Source organism: Hemiscyllium ocellatum, chromosome 27, assembly GCF_020745735.1.
Source record: "Hemiscyllium ocellatum isolate sHemOce1 chromosome 27, sHemOce1.pat.X.cur, whole genome shotgun sequence".
Taxonomy (NCBI): Eukaryota; Metazoa; Chordata; class Chondrichthyes; order Orectolobiformes; family Hemiscylliidae; genus Hemiscyllium; species Hemiscyllium ocellatum.
Genome location: NC_083427.1, coordinates 232,185 through 256,402, shown reverse-complemented (window position 1 = coordinate 256,402; position 24,218 = coordinate 232,185). Strand labels below are relative to the sequence as shown.

General features: G+C 49.0%; 1 protein-coding gene across 1 annotated transcript; it reads right to left on the bottom strand.

The window, feature by feature from the left end:
- Window positions 1-3,476: 3,476 nt before the first annotated feature.
- On the bottom strand, window positions 3,477-24,171 carry LOC132828671 (zinc finger protein 135-like). The gene is made up of 3 exons (XM_060845735.1): window positions 24,075-24,171; window positions 21,136-22,147; window positions 3,477-6,661 (listed from the first exon to the last, which is right to left on the bottom strand). Exons 2-3 carry the CDS (start codon window positions 21,888-21,890, stop codon window positions 6,070-6,072), a joined length of 1,347 nt encoding a protein of 448 aa, XP_060701718.1. The 5' UTR covers window positions 21,891-22,147; window positions 24,075-24,171; the 3' UTR covers window positions 3,477-6,069.
- Window positions 24,172-24,218: the final 47 nt, after the last annotated feature.

Below are 24,218 nucleotides of genomic sequence, written 5' to 3'. Positions count from 1 at the left end.
TCATAATTTTGTAAACCTCTATAAGGTCACCCCTCAGCCTCCGACGCTCCAGGGAAAACAGCCCTAGTCTGTTCAGCCTCTCCCCAAAGCTCAAATCCTCCAACCCTGGCAATACCCTTGTAAATCATTTCTGAACCCTTCCAAGTTTCACAACAGAAGATCGCCCTGTCATTCTGATAAGAATATAAGAAACAGGAGCAGGATACCATGTCAAACTCTAATGTACAGTTTCTTGCACAGTTCAAGTCGAAAGCCAGTCAGACAAAAGAATGATGATTCAATGATGAACTTTGATGACAGTACAACAAAACAAAGAACTGCAGGGGCTCACAATCTGACATGAAAGGAAAAGCAGACAACGCTGGAGAAACACAGCAGGTCTGGCAGCAACTGTGAAAACAGAAACAGAGTTAATGTCTCAAATGTTTAGAAGACTGAGAGGGGATCTGATTGAGATATATAAGATTATGAAAGGATTGGACACTCTGGAGGCAGGAAACATGTTTCCGCTGATGGGGGAGTGCCGAACCAGAGGACACAGCTTAAAAATATGGGGTAGACCATTTAGGACAGAGATGAGGAGAAACATCTTCACCCAGAGAGTGGTGGCTGTGTGGAATGCTCTGCCCCAGAGGGCAGTGGAGGCTCAGTCTCTGGATTCATTTAAGAAAGTATTGGAAGGAGCTCTCAAAGATAGTGGACTCAAGGGTTGTGGAGATAAGGCAGGAAGAGGATACTGATTAGGAATGATCAGCCATGATCATATTGAATGGCGGTGCAGGCTCGAAGGGCAGAGTGGCCTACTCCTGCATCTATTGTCTATTGTCTAAATCCTTTCTTCGGAACTGAAGGTCCTTTCCCGGACTGCTTTCAGGTCTGGAGGCAGCTCACAACCTCTTGCTTTCTCTCTCCACAGATGCTGCCAGACCTGCCGGATTTCTGTACGCTCAAACGTAAGGCTGACTGCTTGTGAATCTGTGTTGCTGGAAAAGCGCAGCAGGTCAGGCAGCATCCAAAGAGCAGGAGAATCGACGTTTCGGACATGAGCCCTTCTTCAGGAATGGGGAAAGTGTCGTCATTCCTGAGGAAGGGCTTTTGCCCGAAACGTCGACTCTCCTGTTCCTTGGATGCTGCCTGACCTGCTGCGCTTTTCCAGCAACACATTTTCAGCTCTGATCTCCAGCATCTGCAGTTCTCACTTTCTCCTGCTTGTGAATCAGATTAAACAAGCTATCCTCTGAACCACTATAACCCTGTGTTAACCAAATGCATTAAAAGGTTATTACTTACCAGTCAAGCGCACGAGTGAACCTTAATTCAGTTGCAATCAATCACTCAAAAATGGGTCAGTTGTCATATCAGAACCACTTGAGATTTATTTGCTGCAGAAATGTGTACACGAACGATGTGCGATTAAGACAAACGAGGACTGGAGGTTTGAGTTCGAGGGAAAGGCTGGGCCTGTTTTCACTGGAGCGTCGGAGGCTGAGGGGTGACCACATGGTAAAATCATGAGAGGCACGGATAGGGTGAATAGCCAAGGTCTTTTCCCCTCCAGAGTAGGGGAGTCCAGGACTAAGAGGGGTTTAAGGTGAGAGGGGAGAGATTTAAAAGGGACCACTTGCTGACAAACATGAAGGCTATGACTTTCCCAGCTCTCTCTGCGGGTGATCAGTCCAGCCTAGTATGAAGCCTCTCTGGCAGCTCCAGTGGATTTCCGTATCAAGTGCCTCACTCCTTCTGTGAGAGTCAAGCGCTCGGAGCCAGGCCTCAGGAGCCTCTGATCCTCCAATGAGGAAGTCCTTCAGAACATCTATGTCTATCCCCAAAGTGACCATGACCTCCTGTCACAGGGGCCTGGAAATATTGCGTGCAGTTTCTGGACTCCCTCCTCTGGGAAGGATGTTGCGAAACGTGAAAGGGTTCAGAAAAGATTTACAAGGATGTTGCCAGGGTTGGAGGATCTGAGCTACAGGGAAGAGGCTGAACAGGCTGGGGCTGTTTTCCTTGGAGGCTGAGGGGTGACCTTACAGAGGTTTACAAAATTATGAGGGGCATGGATAGGATAAATAGGCAAAGTCTTTTCCCTGGGGTTGGGGAGTCCAGAACTAGAGGGGCATAGGTTTAGGGTGAGAGGGGAAAGATATAAAAGAGACCTACAGGGAAACTTTTTCACACAGAGGGTGGTATGTGTATGGAATGAGCTGCCAGAGGGAGTGATGGAGGCTGGTACAATTGCAACATTTAAGAGGCATCTGGATGGGTATATGAATAGGAAGGGTTTGGAGGGATATGGGCCGGGTGCTGGCAAACAGGACAAGATTAATTTAGGATAGCTGGTCAGCACGGACGAGATGACTGAAGAGTCGGTTTCTGTGGTGTACGACTCTGCGACCCTCAATAGGCCTTGACATTTGAAACTGCCCGAATAAAGCTTTGTATAGAATCAGATAAAGGGATTGTCTAAAGCAGATTGGCTGTATTCCAATCTGAGATAATCAGAGTCCCCAGTCCAAGGAACTAGGCAGCCAGTTAAATTAATCTGGTAACCAACCTGATCAGAGTCATAGAGATGTACAGCATGGAAACAGACCCTTTGGTCCAACTTGTCCACACCGACCAGATATCCCAACCTAATGCAGTCCCATTTGCCTGCACTTGGCCCATATCCCTCATTTTGTCTCTCCACCCTGGAGGCTTCCTGCCTCTACTCCTGATGAAGGGCTTTAGCCCGAAATATCGACTCTCCTGCTCCACAGATGCTGCCTGACCTGCAGCATCACACTCTCAACTCCGATCTCCAACATCTGCAGTCCCCACTTCCTCCATATCCCTCCAAACCCTTCCTATTCATATATCCATCCAGATGCCTCTTAAATGTTGCAATTGTACCAGCCTCCACCACATCCTCTGGCAGCTCATTCCATACACGTACCACCCTCTGCGTGAAAAAGTTGCCCCTTAGGTCTCTTTTTTATCTTTCCCCTCTCACCCTAAACCTATGCCCTCTAGTTCTGGACTCCCCCACCCCTATCCTAGACTTTGCCTATTTATCCTATCCATGGCCCTTCATAATTTTGTAAACCTCTATAAGGTCACCCCTCAGCCTCTGACTCTCCGGGGATAACAGCTCCAGCCTGTTCAGCCTCTCCCTATAGCTCAAATCCTCCAACCCTGGCAACATCCTTGTAAATCTTTTCTGGACCCTTTCAAGTTTCACAACATCTTTCCGATAGGAAGGAGACCAGAATTGCTCGCAATATTTCCAGGCCCCTGTGACAGGAGGTCATGGTCACTTTGGGGATAGACATAGATGTTCTGAGGGACTTCCTCATTGGAGGATCAGAGGCTCCTGAGGCCTGGCTCTGAGCGGATAGCTCTCACAGAAGGAGTGAGGCACTTGATGTGGAAAACCACCAGAGCTGCAGTCACTGGAGCTGCCGGAGAGGCTTCATACTAGGCTGGACTGATCACCCGCAGAGAGCTGGGAAAGTCGTAGCCTTAATGTTTGTCAGGAAACCTTTCACCTTCAACAAACTTAAAACTTCTCAATTTAACTATCCAGAGATTTCTGCACTTTGAGTCATAGAGATGGACAGCACGGAAACAGACCCTTCAGTCCAACCTGTCCATGCCGACCAGATATCCCAACCCAATCTAGTCCCACCTGCCAGCACCCGGCCCATCTCCCTCCAAACCCTTCCTATTCATATACCCATCCAAATGCCTCTGAAATGTTGCAATTGTACCAGCCTCCACCACTTCCTCTGGCAGCTTATTCCATACACGTACCACCCTCTGTGTGAAAAAGTTGCCCCTTAGGTCCCTTTCCCCTCTCACCCTCAACCGATGCCCTCTAGTTCTGGACTCCCCTACCCCCAGGGAAAAGACCTTGCCTATTTACCTTATTCATTACCCTCATGATTTTTATAAACCACTAGAAGGTCACCCCTCAGCCTCCAACGCTCCAGGGAAAGTGACACAGTGGCTCAGTGGTTAGCACTGCTGCCTCTCAGCGCCAGGAACCCGGGTTCAATTCCAGGCACATTGTCCCCCACCCCCGCCTCCTCACATCTGCGCGGGTTACCTCCGGGTGCTCCGGTTTTCTTCCACAGTCCAAAGGTGCACTGGTTAGGGAGAGTTGGCTGTGCTAAATTGCCCCATTGTGTTCAGGGATGGATAGGTTAGGTGCATTAATCAGGGGTAAATGTAGAGTAATAGGGGTGGGGCATTGGGTCGGGGTGGGTTACTCTTTGGAGGGTCGGTTTGTTGGACCAAAGGGCCTGTTTCCACACTGTAGGGAGTCTATTAAAACAGCCCCAGCCTATTCAGCCTCTCCCTGTAACTCAAACCCTCCAACCCTGGCTACGTCCTTGTCTTTATCACGTCGCGCCTGACCCAAAGCGAATTTATTACATGACAATCAGTGGAGGGGTCTGAATCGAGGTTTGCTCATCAACAGGATAAAAGACCCTGTGCAGGGGATTCCCTTTGGAATCTTCCAGCCCACACCCTGAAAGGGAGCAGTTTTCTCTCTCTCTCTCTGACTCATTTAATTTCATTCTGTCAGTTTCCAGTTGGGTTTCAGTTTCCTGTTTGGGGTCGGACGGGAGGCGGGTTTGTCTCCTCGACCGAGCGTCCCGAGTTCTCAGTTGCACAGGTACCTGAGCTTTGAGGAACAGATCAAAACCATTGGACACAGGAGCGGAACCTAGGCCACTCGGCCCATCGGGTCTGCTCCGTCATTCAATCGTGGCTGATGAGTTTCTCAATCCCATTCTTTCACTTTCTCACTGTAACCCTCGATCCCCTTGATACTCAAGAACCTATCCATCTCAATCTTAAATATCCTCAGTGACCTGGCATCCATTGCTGTCTATGGCAATGAATTCCATAGATTCACCACTGTCTGGCTGAAGACGTTTCTCCTTCTCTCTGTTCTAAAAGCCCTTCCCCTTTACTGTAAGGCTGTACCCTCAGCTCCTTGTCTCTCTTCCCAATGGAAACATCTTCCCAGCGTCCACTCTGTCCTGGCTGGTCAGTATTCTGTAGGTTTCAATTAGATCGGCCCTCAAATTTCCAAACCCCATCGTGGATAGTCCCAGAGTCCTCAAATGTTTCTCATATGTTAAGCCTTCCATTCCTGGGGTCACTCTCGTGAACATTAAAGATTTGCCAGCTGTCTGTTTACCCCACTCCCAGCCTGCGGAGAGTTCCGAGTCTTATTTATCCCAAGCCCCGACTGTCCCAATCCATATTTGTTTTGGATGCGAATTGTGCAAATACATTTTATTTTAGTCTCACTTCCTGAGGTTGGGAAAATGCTATGCCCCGTCCAAGATTAAATAAATCTCCTGCCTCAGCTTCTGGGGATCATTTCAGTGGAAATGTGTAGGCCTGGGCGCAAAGGTGGCTCCGTGGTTAGCGCTGCTGCCTCACAGCGGCAGGGACCTGGGTTCGATTCGACCCTCGGGGTGACAGTGCAAACGCCATACAGACAGTCAACCCCACCCCGTGTCTGCGAGGGTTTCCTCTGACAGTCTAACGATGTGGACTGGCCGTGCTAAATTACCCATAGTGCCCAGGGATGTGCAGGTTAGGGTGGATTGGCCATGCTAAATTACCCATAGTGCCCAGGGATGTGCAGATTAGGGTGGATGGGCTGTGCTAATTTAGCCATAGAGCCCTGGGATGTGCAGGTTAGGGTGGATTGGCTGTTTTAAATTATCCCACCGTGTCCAGGACATGTAGGCTGGGCGGGTTAGCGGTGAGAAATGCTGCGTCACAGGATCAGGGGAGGGGGAAGGTTTGGGTCTAGGTGAGATGCTCTTTGGAAGGTCGGCATGGACTCATCGGGCTGAATGGCCTGCTTCCACGCTGTTGGGATCCTACGATTGCTTGAGCACCGTCCGCGCTGGAAGCCAAGTGGGAGAAGGGGGGGGTGGTCTGTTCAGGAGAAAGGAACTCTCCCACTCCACCCCGTTGTCTGAGTGAACCCGGCTCAGGCCCGGGGGCGACTCACGGCAGCTCGGGCAGGAGGATCCAAGCCCACCCCCTTCCTCCAAGTTTTCACTTGTGCCCTCGCTGGTGCCTCAGTAGGTTGGACGAATGAATGAAGGCTTTCCCGCACCGAGAGCAGGCGAACGGTTTCTCGCCCGTGTGAATCCGCTGGTGCCTCAGCAGGGTGGACGAATCGTTGAAGGCCTTCCCGCAGACGGAGCAGGTGAACGGCCTCTCCCCGGTGTGAGCCCGCCGGTGCATGAGCAGGTTGGAGGCCTGAGTGAAGGTCTTCCCGCAGGCCGGGCAGCGGAACGGCCTCTCCCCGGTGTGCACCCTCCTGTGGTTGAGCAGGTGAGCTGACTGAGCGAAGCCCTTGCCGCACTCGGAGCAGGCGAAGGGCCGCTCCCCGGTGTGGTCGCGCTGGTGCCGCAGCAGGTTGGAGGCCTGAGTGAAGGCCTTGCCGCACTCGGAGCAGCTGAAGGGCCGCTCCCCGGTGTGGACCTGCTGGTGCCGCAGCAGGTTGGACGACTGGGTGAAGCCCTTGCCGCACTCGGAGCAGCTGAACGGCCTCTCCCCGGTGTGGACCCGCTGGTGTTTCAGCAGGCTGGATGACTGAGTGAAGCCCTTCCCGCACACGGAGCAGCTGAACGGCCTCTCGCCGGTGTGAACGTTACGATGCGTTTCCAACGCAGACGAGAAACTAAACCCCTTCCCGCAGTCCCAACACTTCCACGGTTTCTCCATGGCGTGGGCGTCCTTGTGTTTCTCTAGGCCTGATGATCAGTCACAAAGTCATCCATGGCACAGAACCTCCACACAATCTCTCCCTGCGGTGAACAGTGTTGCAACGATTTCAGAATGAGCAACTGATTAAAGCTCTCCCCACAGTCAGGGCACTGGAACACACCCACTTGCGGGATTATTTCAGTGCTTTCCCAGTTAGCCAGCTGCTCAGAACAATCAAACACGTGTCCTCCTCAAATCAAAGGCTGAAGCTATTCAGGTCCCGATGAATCGAGATGTTGCATTTGGTTTGGGAGTTCCATTTGCAAATCCTCTCCTTCAGATATCCTGCAAATGGAGTTTACAAAAGTTATCATTGTCAGGAAAGAATAGACATTGAGAACAGACAATTCTAGCTTCTGGGATCGTTCTATCATTCCATAAAGAGCTGTAAATATCCCTTACACTCACTCTCCCTGCATTCTCAGTTTGCTGTACATAATAAACACCCTGTCCATTTTTCTCTAAGTGCCAAGTCATCCTCAGGACAGAACCTATAAGCTTCTTCCTGCCTTCAATGCAGATGGCTGTAAATAATCCTACAGGCTGCTCACCTATGCTTACAGTCTAGTGTAAAACTCAATTATATGGAGTACTTTATTAGCGAGGTGCTGGAAAAACACAGCAGGTCAGACAGCATCCGAGGAACAGGAGAGTGGATGTTTTGTGCGTAAGCTCTTCATCAGAAATGTGGCTTATGCCCGAAACGTTGACTCTCCTGCCCCTCGGATGCTGCCTGACCTGCTATGCTTTTCCAGCGCCGCACTTTTCAACTCTGACTCGCCAGCACCTGCAGTCTGCACTTTCTGCAATGAGTGAGTGATCATGACCTGAAACTGTTTTCCCATGAGCATGGGGGACACAAAGGCCATTAATAATTATAAAGTGAAAACCAGATCAGCACTTGACGAAAGATAGCTGGGCTAAAGGAATATCAAGGACAAATGGGACTGACTGTGTTTCTGCATAAAGGGTCAATATGGACATGAGCTTCTGAATGGACGCTTTCTGTACTGTAAAACACATCACTGAAACATATAATACAGCAAAAAACTGAAATAACGGTATGATTGAGAAGATGCATTATTACAACAAGGATAGAATGCACATGGACCAGATAATAACAAAAATAAATTGCCAATGAAACTCAGCAGGTCTGGCAGCATCTATGGGAAGAAAAAAAAAGAGTTAATATTTCAAGTCGAGAGAGACAGAGAGAGAGACAGAGACAGAGAGAGAAAAGGATATTAATCCCTGCATGCAAGAAAGAAATTCTTGGACCAACCTTTCCAGAGTCTGTCTCCTCCCTGGATCCAATTCACTTCGGCTGGTGCCATTCAATCTAATTGAGCGTCAGCAAGAGGAATGGGAAAGAGGGTGTTGCACTCACACTTGTTGGACAGAGGAAGGAAGTTGCAATCTTGGGGTAAAGCTCAACCTTCATTCAGAGAGAGAGAGACAGAAGGCGGCATCTTCAGAAGTTCAGGGTCCAACATCCGCATTCAGACAATAGGGGGGCTCTGATTGGCAGGAGGACCAGGCTCCTTCCGGTCCTCCAGGACTTCCCATTGGTCAATTCCCCCACCGAGCGAACAATGGACCCTGATCCCACTCTGGTATTGGTCAGCGGGAAAGCATGCGCAGTTTGTTCGCCTCTGCGACATACGCGCTCTCCCGGGGCAGTGCTCTGCTCGAATGATCAAATGGTTTCTGTGGCGCGCGGCCTTGTGGGAGCTCCAGTCGCCATTACGGGCCTCGCCCCGCCCGGTCTGCAAACACCCAGGACTCAGAATAACTGCGGGGATGGGCGCAAAATGAACTTGACGCAAAGTAATCTTCTCCAACTTTATAAAATCATGAGGAGCATGGATAGGGTAAATAGACAATGTATTTTCCCTGGGGTGGGGGAGTCCAGAGCTAGAGGACATAGGTTTAGGGTGAGAGGGGAAAGTTTAAAAGAGACCTAAAGGGCAACATTTTCACACAGAGGGTGGTGTGTGTATGGAATGAGCTGCCAGAGGAAGTGGTGGAGGCTGGTACAATTAAAGCATTTAAGAGGCATTTGGATGGGTTATAGAAATAGGATATGGGCCAAGTGCTGGCAAATGGGACTAGATTAATTTAGGATATCTGGTCGACCTGTACAAGCTGATCAAAGAGTCTGGTTCCTATGACTCTGTGACATACAGGTAGTCACTGGATTTCTTTGTAACACTATAATTAGCACAAAACAGTTTGTTAACTTCAAGCGTAAGGATTTAACTATCGTGTTTACATAAATTGTTTTACTTAATGATGAGTAGTTTGATCAATCGGATTGCAACTGGAACACAGTGCCTCGCATTTACCTTAGAAATAAGAAAAAGCAAAGTTCTAGGCTTGCCTTCTCAGTATACTTTGAGGGGGTCTGGTCTGGTCTATAATAGTATCTGCAAGTTTGTTACTGACAGAACAAAGGTTGATTCTACATTTCTGATATTTACAATAAGACTGTTTCAGTGTTTCTTGTATCAGGGAACGTAATTTTTTTTCTGTTATGGGTAATAATTGTTATTCATTGTTAAATTACGTTGGCAGCATCCAGAGAACAGGGTTTGATTGCTACGGTAACCAGATTGTAAAATGAAACATGCGACCTATCAATCCAGGTCTCACTGTAGATTCAGGCTTGCCCAGTGTTATATTCAGCTTGGATCATTGGCATGGCATTGACATAAAAGCCAGAGGGGAAATGAAAAAGAGTTTTTATTTCAGTTGTTGATGGGGCATGGATGCCATTACCGACACCAGAATTCATTGCCCACCCCAAATTGCCCTGGAAAATGTGGTGGTGAGCTGCCTTCTTTGACCACTGCAGTCCTTGGGTGTAGGTACACCCATGATGCTGTCACAGTAAGGGGTTTCCAGAATTTTGACATAGTGACAGTGGAGGAATATAATTCCAAATCGGTACGGCTTGCAGCTGACACAGAAACGTACAGATTATTTCAATGGTTGCATCGGTTACAATAACCACTCTGGGTTATATGCTCAGCTGTGAGTCAGAAGACTGGGGATTCAAGACCCACTCCAGAGGCCTGAAAATAGAAATAGGAGCTACCATTTCTTGGATCAGACACTAATTGGTTGGCCCCTCTCTGATGGACTTAAAAGGTTCTCAAAACCATCATTTCCCAGAAGAGCAGGGGAGTTATGGCCAGTATTACCCCTTGATGACTGAACAATAGAAGAGTTGTTAAATTGAAACAAGGGTAATGTGTGTACATGTTCTTTCTCTCTAAAAATACAAGTTCATAAACTATATGTCTTCATATCTGCACCTTCCAGTGCACACATTTGTATAGCTGCCTGGAATAAACGATGCTGGACAGTTAAGTTGTCAGTCATAACTGAACTGGTGCATGCTCCAACAACCAATCCACTTGTTAATCAATTTGCACTCACTTCTCATCCAATATAAAATCATGTTTCCCTTTACATTGATAACCTTGCAAATGCACTGATGCATACAAGGTGAAAATCTTTCATCAAACATGTCTCTTTTCAGCAAGACTCTAAATTCTGAATAAATACAGACTCTCAATTTTGAACAATAACTTGGTGTTTGACATCATTTTGAATGCTTTTTGAACATCCAAACACTATATCCTGAATTATTTGTTGATAAAAGCACGGTTAGTAAGTTTATGGATGACACTAAGATTGCTGGTGTCATGGACAGTGAGGGAGGTTATCTAAGATTACAGAGAGATCTTGATCAATTGGGTCAATGGGCTGGAGAATGGCGGATGGAGTTGAATTTGGATACATCTAAGGTATTGCATTTTTTGTAAAATAAACAAGAGCAGGACTTATATAATTAAAAGTAGGGTCTTTGGTAGTGTTATAGAACAGAGAGACCTCGGGGTTCAGGTATATAATCCTTTGAAGTTTGCATCACATATTGACAGGATGATTAAGAAGACGTTGAGCATGCTCGCTTTCATTGCTCAGACCTTAGCATGTTGCAGTTGTACAGGATTTTGATGATGCCCCTTCTGGAGTACTGTGTCCAGCTCTTGTCACCCTGCTATAGGAAGGATATTATTACGCTGGAGAAGATTCAGAAGAAATTTACCAGGATGCTGCCAGGAATGCGGGACTGAGTTATGGGGATAGGCTGGGACTTTCTTTTCACTGGAACGCAAGAGGTTGAGAATTGGCCTTATAAAATCACGAGGGGCAGAGATAAGGTGCCTTTTCCGTAGGGTGGCCGTGGAACTCCCTGTGAGCTAAGTGAAAACAAAGACGATCATTGGTAACAAAATAAAATTGGATGAATACTTGAGAGAATTGCAGGGTTATGGGGAGATACATTGGGGATAACTGGAGAGTCCTGCAGAGTCAGGATGGATTCGAGTTGCTGATTCGACTCCATCACTGGAAATACAGTCATAGAGATGTACAGCATGGAAACACACCCTTCAGTCCAACCCGTCCCTGCCGACCAGATATCCCAACCCAATCTAGTCCCACCTGCCAGCACCCGGCCCATATCCCTCCAAACCCTTCCTATTCATATACCCATCCAAATGCCTCTTAAATGTTGCAATTGTACCAGCCTCCACCACATCCTCTGGCAGCTCATTCCATACACGTACCACTCTCTGCGTGAAGAAGTTGCCCCTTAGGTCTCTTTTATATCTTTCCCCTCTCACCCTAAACCTATGCCCTCTAGTTCTGGACTCCCCGACCCCAGGTATTTATCCTATCCATGCCCCTCATAATTTTGTAAACCTCTATAAGGTCACCCCTCAGCCTCTGACGCTCCAGGGAAAACAGCCCCAGCCTGTTCAGCCTCTCCCTATAGCTCAAATCCTCCAACCCTGGCAACATCCTTGTGAATCTTTTCTGAATCCTTTCAAGTTCCACAACATCTTTCCGATAGGAAGGAGACCAGAATTGCACACAATATTCCAACAGTGACCTAACCAATGTCCTGTACAGCCGCAACATGACCTCCCAACTCCTGTACTCAATACCCTGACCAATAAAGGAACGCATACCAAACGCCTTCTTCACTATCCTATCTACCTGCAACTCCACTTTCAAGGAGCTATGAACTTGCACTCCAAGGTCTCTTTGTTCAGCAACACTCCCTAGTACCTTACCATTAAGTGTATAAGTCCTGCTAAGATTTGCTTTCCCAAAATGCAACTTGTGTGCAGAAGACCAGAAATAATTGAAAACGAAAATGAGAGAACCTTAAGTAAAAGTCAGATACACATGATAGGATACCAGACATGCTATTGTCTTGTACTGATTTAGCATTTAATAAAATTATATTCCTTTAAAATCAACAAAATTGTACTGGTGAACACGAGGAGGGTCATCCTTTGAACCAGACAAATAAATGTTACAAACTGTAGGAGCAAAAACATGTCATTGTCCATCAGAAAGAGGCAGACACAGAGCAAAACCTTACACAGTCTGCACTCTCCCTGCATTCACTTCCAGACAGAGAACCCACACTCCGCAGCCCTCCAGCTGAGGACACTTTGCAAAACTCCCTCCTCCAAACCACGCAGTTTGATTCCAAACAAAGCACAGGGTTTCACTTTCACTGAAACTTGCTCCTCTGTCCAATACCTGAGCGTAAAACCCTTTATCCCCTCGCCCATGGGAAAGACAGAGTTGTGGAACTGGAATCCTGTCTTTGTTTTATGAACTATATCAAGTTAAATTTATCCTTTCTGTTTCTCTGTTAACAAACGCTCTACTTATGATGAGATAATGTGGCCGAGTAGTGTGACCCATTTGGAGTGACACAGCGGTTAGCACTGTTGCCTCATAGTGTTAGGGACCTGGGTTCGATTCCAGCCTCGGAGCGACTGTCTGTGTGGAGTTTGCACATTCTCCCCCTTATGTCGGTTCCCCCGAGTGCTCCGGTTTCCTCTCACGATCCAAAGATGTGCATTCCAGGAATTGACCATGTGTTCAGGGATGTGCAGCTTAGGGTGAATTGGCTGTACTAAATTACCCATAGTGCACAAGGATGTGCAGGTTAGGGTGGATTGGCTGTACTAAATTACCCATAGTGCACAAGGATGTGCAGATTAGAATGGATTGGCTGTACTAAATTGTCCCATAGTGCACAGGGATGTGCAGGTTAGGGTGGATTGGCTGTACTAAATTACCCATAGTGCACAAGGATGTGCAGATTAGAATGGATTGGCTGTACTAAATTACCCATATTGCACAGGGATGTGCAGGTTAGGGTGGATTGGCTGTACTAAATTGTCCCATAGTGCACAGGGATGTGCAGATTAGAATGGATCGGCCATGCTAAATTACCCAGAGATGTGTAGGTTAGTTGCATTAGTCAGGGGGTAAATGCAGACTAATAAGGTAAGGGATTGGGTCTGGGTGGCTTACTCTTCAGAAGGGTCAGTGTGGACTTGTTGGGCCGAAGGGCCGGTTTCCCTATTGTAGGGAATCCATGTTGTCAGTCTCTCCGGGTTCAATGATAAGTTGAAGCCACAAACTGCAGCGCTTTCCACAGTCAGTTCACTCGACCACTCCCAACTGGTTTGACATCGAGTTTTTCTGGTCACAGTGGTGCCTGTAGGGATTCTAAGTGTGCTAAACTGCCCGTAGTGTTAGGTGCATTAGTCAGGGGTAAATGTAGGGGAATGGGTCTGGGTGGGTGGCTCTTCGGAGGGTCGGTGTGGACTTTTTGGGCCTGTTTCCACACTGTAGGCAATTTCACAAAGCTGGGTACTGATAGTTATATACGGGTGAGAGCAAGTGTCATCAGGGAAGGAATTCCAGGATTTTGACCCTACTGAGGACTGAAGGAACGGTTTTGGAGCATGTGCAGACAAGTGGGGATTAAACATAGAACTGTACAGCATAGAAACAGGCCTTTCAGCCCATAATGTTGTGCCAAACACGATGCCAATTTAACCCAATCCCGTCTGCCTGCCCATGGCCTTGTGTTTACCGAAAAGCCCCTTAAACCTCCCTCCACCCCCAACGTACATTCCAGACTACTTCCACTCTGAGTAAAAAAAACTTGCCTCTCACATCTCCTTTGAACACCCCCCCCCCCCCTCCCCTCCCCTCACTTTAAATGCATGCCCCCTAGTATCAGACATTTCAACTCTGGTGAGAAAAGTCAGTTGAGAATCACATCAGGGCCAGCACAGAAATGCTAGGTGGAAGAGCTCGTTCCTGTGTTGCACGCTTCTCGAGTCATGCAGCACAGAAACAGACCCCTTTTGTCCAATCAGTCCATGCCAACCAGAACCCCGAAGTAAACCAGCCCTAAGCTGCCTGCTCCTGGCCTGTATCTTTCCCAAACCTTTCCTTCCTCCTGTACTTGTCCTTTTAAATGTTGGAACTGTACCCGCACCCACCACTCCCCTGCAGAAGATCATTCCAGGTGTGAACCCCTCTATTCATTTCTCCCCTTGAAGCAGAGGACTGGGAGACCCCCGATTTCTGGTGTCCTTCCTAACAAACAAACATGAAGCACTAGCTGCGCTCATTGTGAATTTGGATTTCCTTTTCCGGTGTTCTCTGCTGGGATTATACCTCTGTGTCCAGGTGGTCAACCAGTGAGGGGGAGGCAGGAAATTGTGAGCCTTCATTGACTGAAAGCTGTTAAAAGGGGAGAAAGGTTCTTCAGAATTCGTCACCCACCCCTCTGACCTATCACCTCCATCCCCACCCCCATTCACCCATTGTACTCTATGCCACCTTCCCCCACCCTCCCCTCTGACCTATCACCTCCATCCCCACCCCCGTCCACCCATTGCACTCTGTGTTACCTTCTCCCCAGCCCCAACCCCTCTCCCATTTATCTTTCCACCCTGCCTCCATTCCTGATGAAACATCGATTTTCCTGCTGCTCGGATGCTGCCTGACCTGCTGTGCTTTTCCAGCACCTCTCTGATCTCGACTTTTCAGAGTTTTGCAAAGGGCTGGAGGGTGCAGTGTGGGCCGACTGCCCGGAGCAGACGCAGTCCGGGTTCTCTGCCTGGAAGTGGAATGCAGGCGGTGTGAGGCTTTGCTCTGTGTCCGCCTCTTTCTGATAGACATTGACAGTTTGTGCCCTCAGTTGGGAACCTTCATTGGTCTGAACGGTGTTCGTGGGAGGAACTGCTCAGCAGAAATTGCAGCAGAGCTGGGGAGAGATGTCTTGCTCTATGGGAACAGGGAGATAAACAGGAGAGCCTGGGATCCTAGCAGACACCCAGGTATCACTGCCACTGTGTTGTCATCCCTTAGCAATTATCTCTGGTCACTTCCAGAATGCGCAGTTTGGAGAGACTGTCTTGCAAATCTTTTTATGTAGTTTTCAGCAACGTTGGTATTACCAATCAGATTTTTTTATGTCAATCTACACATCAATTACAATTACCAGTAATTACTGCTACTCACCCAACTGAAGCTCCCATTATTTCTTGTCTAATTCACCCCACATTGTGGTTACTGTTTGTGGGCTGGTGGATCACTCCCTAAAAATGCCCTCCTCTTTCACAATACTATGAGATTTATTATTTTGTCCTGGGTTGTACTTTTTTAAAATCAGAGAGAGGTTTTGAGCCATAGGTCCCCAGCGGTCTGGTCCAAGCCGCTAAGCAGCTTGTGAGATCCCTGGGTGTATTTTTTTTTTATTCGAGTGGGAACAATACAGGCAGCTTGAATGGGTGGTGTCAGGCTCTCCACACAACCAGGGATTTAGGTTAGCTTTCAGTCATTTGGGGGGGAGCGGGTTTGAAGCTGCTACATCTCTCTCTGTTACAGCTAAAAGCTTCCCTTCCTGCTGTCAGAATCGCATATCTATTTCACTGAATTTGCCTTTGCCAAGGGTGTGATTATGGCATGTTACTATATTGGAACAGTTGCTGTTCAACGGTTAAACAATCTATTGTTGTGTTCAGTTTTCCAATAAAGCAATAAGTTATACCAATCTTTCTTTCTTTCTGCTGTATTTTAACCATGGCAAAAGTGAGGACTGCAGATTGGAGTCGAGAGTGTGGTGCTGGAAAAGCACAGCAGGTCAGGCAGCATTCCAGGAGTAGGAGTATCGATGTTTCGGGTAAAAGCCCTTCATCAGGAATAGAGGCCCTTATAGAGAGAGGAGGAGAACGTTTTCAAGATGCTTGTTCTTGTAGAGAGAGAAGGCGGCCCCATTCCTGATGTAGGGCTTTCGCCCAAAACACCAACTCTCCCGTTGTTCGGATGCTGCCTGACCTGCTGTGCTTTTCCAGCACCACAGGTCAGATGAATTGGCCATGCTAAATTGCCCTTAGTGTTAGGTAATGGGGTAAATGTAGGGGAATAGGTGGGTTGTGCTTCGGCGGGTCGGTGTGGACTTGTTGGGCCGAAGGGCCTGTTTCCACACTGTAAGTAATCTAATCTACTTAATATCTGCTGATCTAGAGTCCAATCTACATTGACCAAATGTCCCCACTCTCTCCCAGACAAAACTTTTCACTGTACCCAGGTACATGTGACAATAATAAATCAGATCAAATCACACACGTTTCTTGAAAAGATGCAGAGATGGTCCTCAATTTAATCCATTACTTTCCTTTCAAGAGACTTCCTATTTTGTTATGAGTCTACCTGATGATAATCCTGGGGGGGGGAAAAAAAGTCAGATCTCAGTGTGGAACCTGGAGAGACAGACCAGAAGTTTTATTTCTGAGATCGGTGGGTAGTTACCCAACAGATCCACGCCTGACTGCCAATTCCTCGAGCAAAGCAACACAGGTTCATCGGAATCATGCAAAGAAAAACCAGAAGATTTACATAAATGCCAATTTTGAATGATCTCAACGTAGAAAGCAGGAGAAAAGGTTCAACTGGTGTCCACCAACACCCTTGAGCTGTTCTGGGAGAGGTGGGTGCTGCAGAGAATGGAATGTATTATTTCCCCCTCCAACTCTATTTTGATTTAGTCCCTGCCCTCCCCTTCACTGTTTGATCACACAGCATTGCCCTTTGATGTGAAGGGCACTGCTTGCCACTGGGCACCCTGGTGTTTCCTTTCTTGCTGGTGGTGGGAATTTGAATAAAGATTTGTGCACCTTGTGTCTCACACCTGCATACACACAAAAAAAGTAACATAAGAACTAGGAGCAGGAGTAGGCCGTCTGGCCCCTCCAGCCTGCTCCATCACTCAATAAGATCATGGCTGATTTTTTTTTTTTTTCTCTTTTTTTTCGGAATTAACCCCCACAATACCGCCTAACTGCGGTAGTGCTTATTATTTTTAACCCCAGCACCCATGGTGTGTGCGCGCAGGTGTGAGACACAGTGAGAGACAAGGTGTACAAATCTTTATTCAATTTCCACCACCAGGAAAAGTAGGAAAACACCCGAGTGGCCTGTGACGAGCAGTGCCCTTCACATCAAAGGGCAATGCTGTGTGATCAAAACAGTGAAGGGGAGGGCAGGGACTAAATCAAAATAGAGTTGGAGGGGGAAATGATGCACTCCACTCCCTGCGGCGCCCACCTCTCCCTGAACAACTCCAGGGTGTTGGTGGACACCGCGTGCTCCTTCTCCAAGGACACCCGGGCCCTAACGTAACCGCGGAAGAGGGGCAGGCAGTCGGCCCTAACGACCCCCTCCACGGCCCGCTGCCTGGACCTGTTTATGGCCAGTTTGGCCAGGCCCAGGAGCAGACCCACGAGGAGGTCTTCAGACCTGCCCTCCCTCCTCCGCACTGGGTGCCCGAAGATCAGGAGCGTGGGACTGAAGTGCAACCAAAAGCAGAGGAGAAGGTTTTTCAGAAAATCAAAAAGGGAGTGCAAACGCCCACACCCAACATACACATGGTCCACGGACTCCACAGCGCCACAGAACAAGCAGTTGGGCTGGGAGTCCGTGAACCACCGCAATCTGCGGTTGCAGGGGACTGCTGCGTGCAGCACCCTCCACCCCAGATCCCCGAGAGAAAGGGGGAGGACTCCTGCGTAGAGAGCCCTCCACTGGGGATCCCCACCGCCCGGTGGCAAATGGGCACGCCAGGGCGTGTCCGGGCGGTGGATGAGGGAGAAGAGGTGGACGGTGTGCAGCAGCAGTCTGTACAGGACCCGCCTTTTAACGTCCTTGAACGGGACAAAACTAAAATTACGGAGGCGGCTCAGGTTGTGGGGCACAGGCTCCCGCGGGAAGTACGGGACCTTGGGGCCGAAGATCATGGCTGATCTCTTTGGTGGCCTACGCTCCATTGGCCGACCCGCTCACCATGACCCTTAATTCCTTTACTGTTCAAAAACGTGTCTTTACCAGAAAAACATTCAACGAGGTAGCCTCAACTGCTTCACTGGGCAGGGAATTCCACAATCCCATGGGTGTGGTTCCTCCTCAACTCGGTCCTAAATCTGATCCCCCTTGTACTAGTTTCAACCGCCTGTAGGAACGACCTCCCCACTTCTATCTTATCGATTCCCATCGTAATTCGACAGAGTCATAGAGGTGTACAGCACGGAAACAGACCCTTCGGTCCAACCCGTCCATGCCGACCAGATATCCCAACCCAATCTAGTCCCACCTACCAGCACCCGGCCCATATCCCTCCAAACCCTTCCTATTCATATACCCATCCAGATGCCTCTTAAATGTTGCAATTGTACCAGCCTCCACCACATCCTCTTTTTCATCTTTCCCCTCTCACCCAAAACCTATGCCCTCTAGTTTAGATTAGATTAGATTACTTACACTGTGGAAACAGGCCCTTCGGCCCAACAAGTCCACACCGACCCGCCGAAGCGCAACCCACCCATACCCCTACATTTACCCCTTACCTAACACTACGGGTAATTTAGCATGGCCAATTCACCTGACCCGCACATCTTTGGACTGTGGGAGGAAACCGGAGCACCCGAAGGAAACCCACGCAGACACGGGGAGAACGTGCAAACTCCACACAGTCAGTCGCCTGAGTCGGGAATTGAACCCGGATCTCAGACGCTGTGAGACAGCAGTGCTAACCATAGTGCCACCATGCCACCCATAAGTGGGGGAGTTCTGGACTCCCCCACCCCAGGGAAAAGACTTTGTCTATTTATCCTATCCATGCCCCTCATAATTTTGTAAACCTCTATAAAGGTCACCCCTCAGCCTCCTACGCTCCAGGGAAAACAGCCCCAGACGCTCCCTAAAACTCAAACCCTCCAGTCCCGGCAATGTCACTTTCTGCACCCTCTCAAGTATAACACATCCTTCCTGTAGCAGGGAGACCAGATTTTTTTGCAGTGTCCTAATCAATATGACACAACATGACCTCCCAACCCCTGTACTCAATACTCTGACCAATAAAGGAAAGCATACCAAACGCCTTCTTCACTATACTATCTACCTGTGACTCCACTTTCAAGGAGCTATGAACCTGCACTCCAAGGTCTCTTTGTTCAGCAACACTCCCTCGGACCTTACCATTAAGTGTATAAGTCCTGCAGAGATTTGCTTTCCCAAAATGCAACACCTCACATTTACCTAAATTAAACTCCATCCACCACTCCTCAGCCCACTGGCCCATCTGGTCAAGATCCCATTGTACTAAGATAATCTTCGCTGCCCATTACACCACCTAATTTGGGTGTCACCTGCAAACCTTCTAATTATACCTTCTATGTTCACATCCAAATCATTTTATATAAAAGTAGAGGACCCAGCACCGATCCTTGTGGCACTCCATTGGTCACAGGCCTCCAGTCTGAAAAACAACCCTCCACCACCACCCTCTGTCTTCTACCTTCGAGCCAGTTCTATATCCAAATGACCATCTGCGCTTGGATCCCACGTGATATAACCTTACTAACCTGTCCACCACACAGAACCTTGCCCCACACTGTGCTGACGTCCATACAGACAATGTCTGTCGCCCTGCCTCCATCCGTCTTCCGTATCACCTCTTCACAACAAAAACTCAATCACCTCAGCGAGATACAATTTCTGTATTCAAAGAACAAATAACCTTACAGAAACTGGACCTTCGGCCCTCCAAGGCTATGCTGATCCAGATCCTCGATCTAAACCTGCTGCCTATTTTCTCAGGATCTGTATCCCTCTTCTCCCTGCCCTTTCATGTATCTGTCGAGATACATCTTAAATGACGCTATCGTTCCCGTCCCTACCATCTCCGCTGGCAACACATTCCAGGTACCCAGCACCCTCTGCGTAAAGAACTTTCCATACATATCTTAAATCTTTCCCCTCTCACTTTGAACTCATGACCCCAGGTAACTGAGTCCTCCACTCTGGGGAAAAACATTTCTTGCTATCCACCCTGTCTATACCTCTCATGATTTTGTTGGCCTCAATCAGGTCCCCCCTCAACCTCCGCCTTTCCAATGAAAATAATCCTGATCTATTCAAACTCTCTTCATAGTTAGCATCCTCCATACCAGGTAACATCCTGGTGTACCTCCTCTGCACCCTCTCCAAAGCATCCACATCCATTTGGTAATGTGGCGACCAGAACTGTACGTGGTATTCCAAATCTGGCCGAAACAAAGTCTTGTATAACTGTAACATGACCTGCCAACTCTTGTACTCAATACTCTGTCCGATGAAGGAAAGCGTGCCATATGCTGCCTTGACCACTCTACTGACCTGCATTGCCATCTTCAGGGAACAATGGGCCTGAACACCCAGATCTCTCTCTACATCAGTTTTCCCCAGGACTTTTCCATTGACTGTACAGTTCGCTCTTGAATTGGATCTTCCAAAATGCATCGCCTCACATTTGAACTCCATTTGCCATTTCTCAACTCAACTCTGCAATCCACCTGTATTCTGCTGCATTCTCTGACATTCAGATCCTCCCCTCCACCCCCCCCCCAAAAAAAAACCAGCTCCCTGGTCTCTAAAGAGAAAAAAAATGCCACCCTCACAAAATTGAAACGTGCATTTCTGTCACCATTTTAAAATCCACATTCCTAAACGATACAATGAATATTTTACATCTTTAACACAACAGGGGGAACAACTGCTGGTGGTCACTTCGACCAATCAGAGGGGGAACGCGCTGCCACCAATCAGCAGCCCTCACTTGGCCCAGAAGAGAGTGCCGTTCCCTCAGAGGCTTGGCATTCTTGCGCATGTGTCCTGACGCGAGGGGGAAGAAGCATCCACTGCGTTACTCAGCAGCAGGAGGACGCCCCCCCCGCCACTTCCGCGGCTAGTTTCCGCAGGAGCGCGCTGGGTTCAAAGGGCATCAGGGCCCTCGCTGCAAACAAAGTGACGGCAGCCAGTCCAGCAGAAGGGAACCCTCGGCCCCTTCCCACTTCCAGAACGGGATGCGGCGCACAGCCCCCCTGGACGTGATTGGCAAAGGCGCGGCCCGCTTAGCTGTGGACCCGCTGGTGCCTCCGCAGGTGGGAGGAGCGGGTGAAGCCCTTCCTGCACACCGGGCAGGCGAAGGGCCTCTCCCCGGTGTGGACGCGCTGGTGCCTCAGCAGGTGGGAGGACTGAACGAAGGCCTTCCCGCACTCGGGGCAGCCGAAGGGCCGCTTGCCGGTGTGGCTCCGCTGGTGCTTCAGCAGGGCGGAGGAGTCGCTGAAGGCCTTCCCGCACTCGGGGCAGGGGAAAGGCCTCTCCCCGGTGTGCACCCGCCGGTGGGTCTGCAGGCTGCAGAGCTGGCTGAAGGCCTTCCCGCAGGCAGGGCAGGAGTAGGGCCTCTCGCCTGTGTGCACCCGCCGGTGCCTCAGCAGGGCGGAGGAGTGGGTGAAGCCTTTCCCGCAGGCAGAGCAGGAGAACGGCCGCTCCCCCGTGTGGACCCGATGGTGGCTCTGCAGGCTGCACGACTGGGAGAAGGCCTTCCCGCAGACAGGGCAGGAGTAGGGCCGCTCCCCGGTGTGCAGCCGCTGGTGCCGCTGCAGGGCGGAGGAGTGGGTGAAGCCCTTGCCGCACTCGGGGCAGGTGTACGGCCGGTCCCCGGTGTGGACCCGCTGGTGGGAGAGCAGGCTGCAGAGCTGCGCGAAGCCCTTAGCGCAGGCCGGGCAGGTGAACGGCCGCTCCCCGGTGTGCACCCGCCGGTGAGTCTCCAGCGCCGACGGGGAGAGGAAGCCTTTCCCACAGTCCGCACACTTCCACGGCTTCTCCATGGGCCGGGGTGGGGGGGTGAGGGGAAGAGGTGCAAAGGGGAAGGCCGGAGGCTTATTCACTTCGAGGACGCATCCCGAGTCTCTCCTCGCTGACAATTCTTCAAAGTCAGAGCGCTGGCCTACGCTCACCGAGTGCGTGCCGATTCTTCCGTTCCTCTCCCAGATATTCCAAACTCGATCCGACAAACGCGCCCCAAATTACTCTGTCAGACGTTCGGTTTCGGCTCTCCATCTGCAAATCCTCCCCTCCTAGAATCCTGTGAAAAGCAGGAATTGTTGTCAGTACTGAAGACGCCAAAGACATTCCAAACAGCCAATCCTAATTTCCACAAAAAACTTTTCTCTCTCTCATCCCCTCAAAGCTGCAAATCTCCAGCCCACACACTCACCCTCAATCTCTCGCTCTGCTGTACCTCATCCTGAAAGGGTCTGATTAATGCTGATACACAAACCCCACCCCACTGGACACTGAGTGTGAGAATCGGGAGCAGGGGTCTCTTGAAGCTTGTGCCAACAATGATCAGGTCGTAACTGTTCTGTTGTGATCTTTAGACCATTTTCTTGCCGTCCTCCCCCATAACCATCTCCTTCTTGGTCGCTCAAAACAATCAGCTGAACTCCACCTTGAATATATTCGACGGTGCCCAGCCTTCACTGCTTTCTGCACTCCACAGACGAACAATCTCCTGAAAGAATAACTTCCTCAGCTCACACTGGAGACACCTTATTTGTAACCTGCGATACCTAGGTAAAGATTTCCCAGTTTGTCCATCAAACAAAAATGTCTCAGATTTCAAGCCATAGATTTAATAACGTCTGTATGCAATCATTGCCACTCCTGCTCTTTGACGACATAAAAAGGAAGTCCGAAAACAAATCCGTACAATTTCTAAAGCTCACGAGACTGTGTCACTGCATCATCGATGCAAGGAGCGAATGAGAAAGGAGCTGCTGTAAATCCAAATCTAACTGTGGAGAGTGGCACACAAAGAGCTCTCAGAAAAGATGTGACCCACCCCCCCAGTTAGTCCCCTTACAGGTTTATTATTCCTGCATCTGTCCTTGATTGTTACAATGCTCAGTCCTTCGAACACACAAGTTGCTTACGCTGGAGGTTCTCTTCTGGAGTGTGGTGTCCAGTTCTGGTTAGAGAAAGGATATTATTAAGCTGGGGAAGGTTCAGAAGAGATTTACCAGGATGTTGCTGGGAATGGAGGGTTTGAGTTCTAAGGAGAGGCTGGATAGGCTGGGACTTTTTTTCAATGGAGTGCAGGAGATTGAGGGGTGACCTTATGGGCGTGTATAAAATCAGGAGGGGTACAGATAAGGTGATTGGCAGGTATCTCTTCCCAAGGGTGGGGGATTTCAAGACTAGGGGGCATAATTTTAAGGTGAGAACAGAAAGATTTGAAAAAGACAGGAGGGGCAATTTCTTTACACAGAGAGAGTGGTTCGAGTGTGGAATGAACCCCCAGGAGGAAATGATGGATACGGGTACGGTTACAACATTTAAAAGACATCCAGATGTGTACATGAGTAAGAATTGTTTGGAGAGATATGGGGCAAGCGCAGGCTATTTTAGTTTGGGATTATGTTTGGCATAGACTGGTTGGACCAACATTATTGCTCAGCACTATTCAATGTTTACACCATCAAGGGATGACAGAGTTTAATATACTGTCCAGTTAACTGATAGCTAGCTCCTGAAGAAACCACCCCGTTTCATGTAGAACATGAGGAATGGGCCTATACATTTAGACAGGCCGAGGGAGTAAAAGGGTGTAAGAGACAAAAAGAAACAACAACTCCAGATCCTCACCAAGGCCCTGTACAGCCACAGGAAGACATCCCACTTCGAAGCTCGATTCCTGCTGTGAGGGAGGCGAATATATAGCACTTGCCTTGCTCATTGCTTGCTGCACCTGCCTGATGACTTTGGTTTTGACTGGACGGGTTTTTGCAGCCCACTTGGCACGCTTTAAACAAAGCTCCTCCTTTCTGTCAAACGTCTTCAACTTCGGATTGAACTGCATCTGCCATGTTGGCCAATTGACCCAGACCACCCTTTCCAAAGTTTGCCCCCCCCCCCTTTGATTCACCTCCTTTCCCTTCACTCCCTGCAAGCCAACAGTTTAATTCCAGAACGAGAAAAGGTGGTTAGAAAAGAGAGGGTGCTGTACTCACAGATGTTGGACAGAGGGAGGAAGCTGCAGTCTGGGGTGAAGCTCAATCTTCATTCAGAGAGACAGGAGCAGCAGCAACTTCAGGAGCTCATGGTCCAACTTCCGCATTCAGACAACGGGGGGCTCTGATTGGCAGGAGGACCTG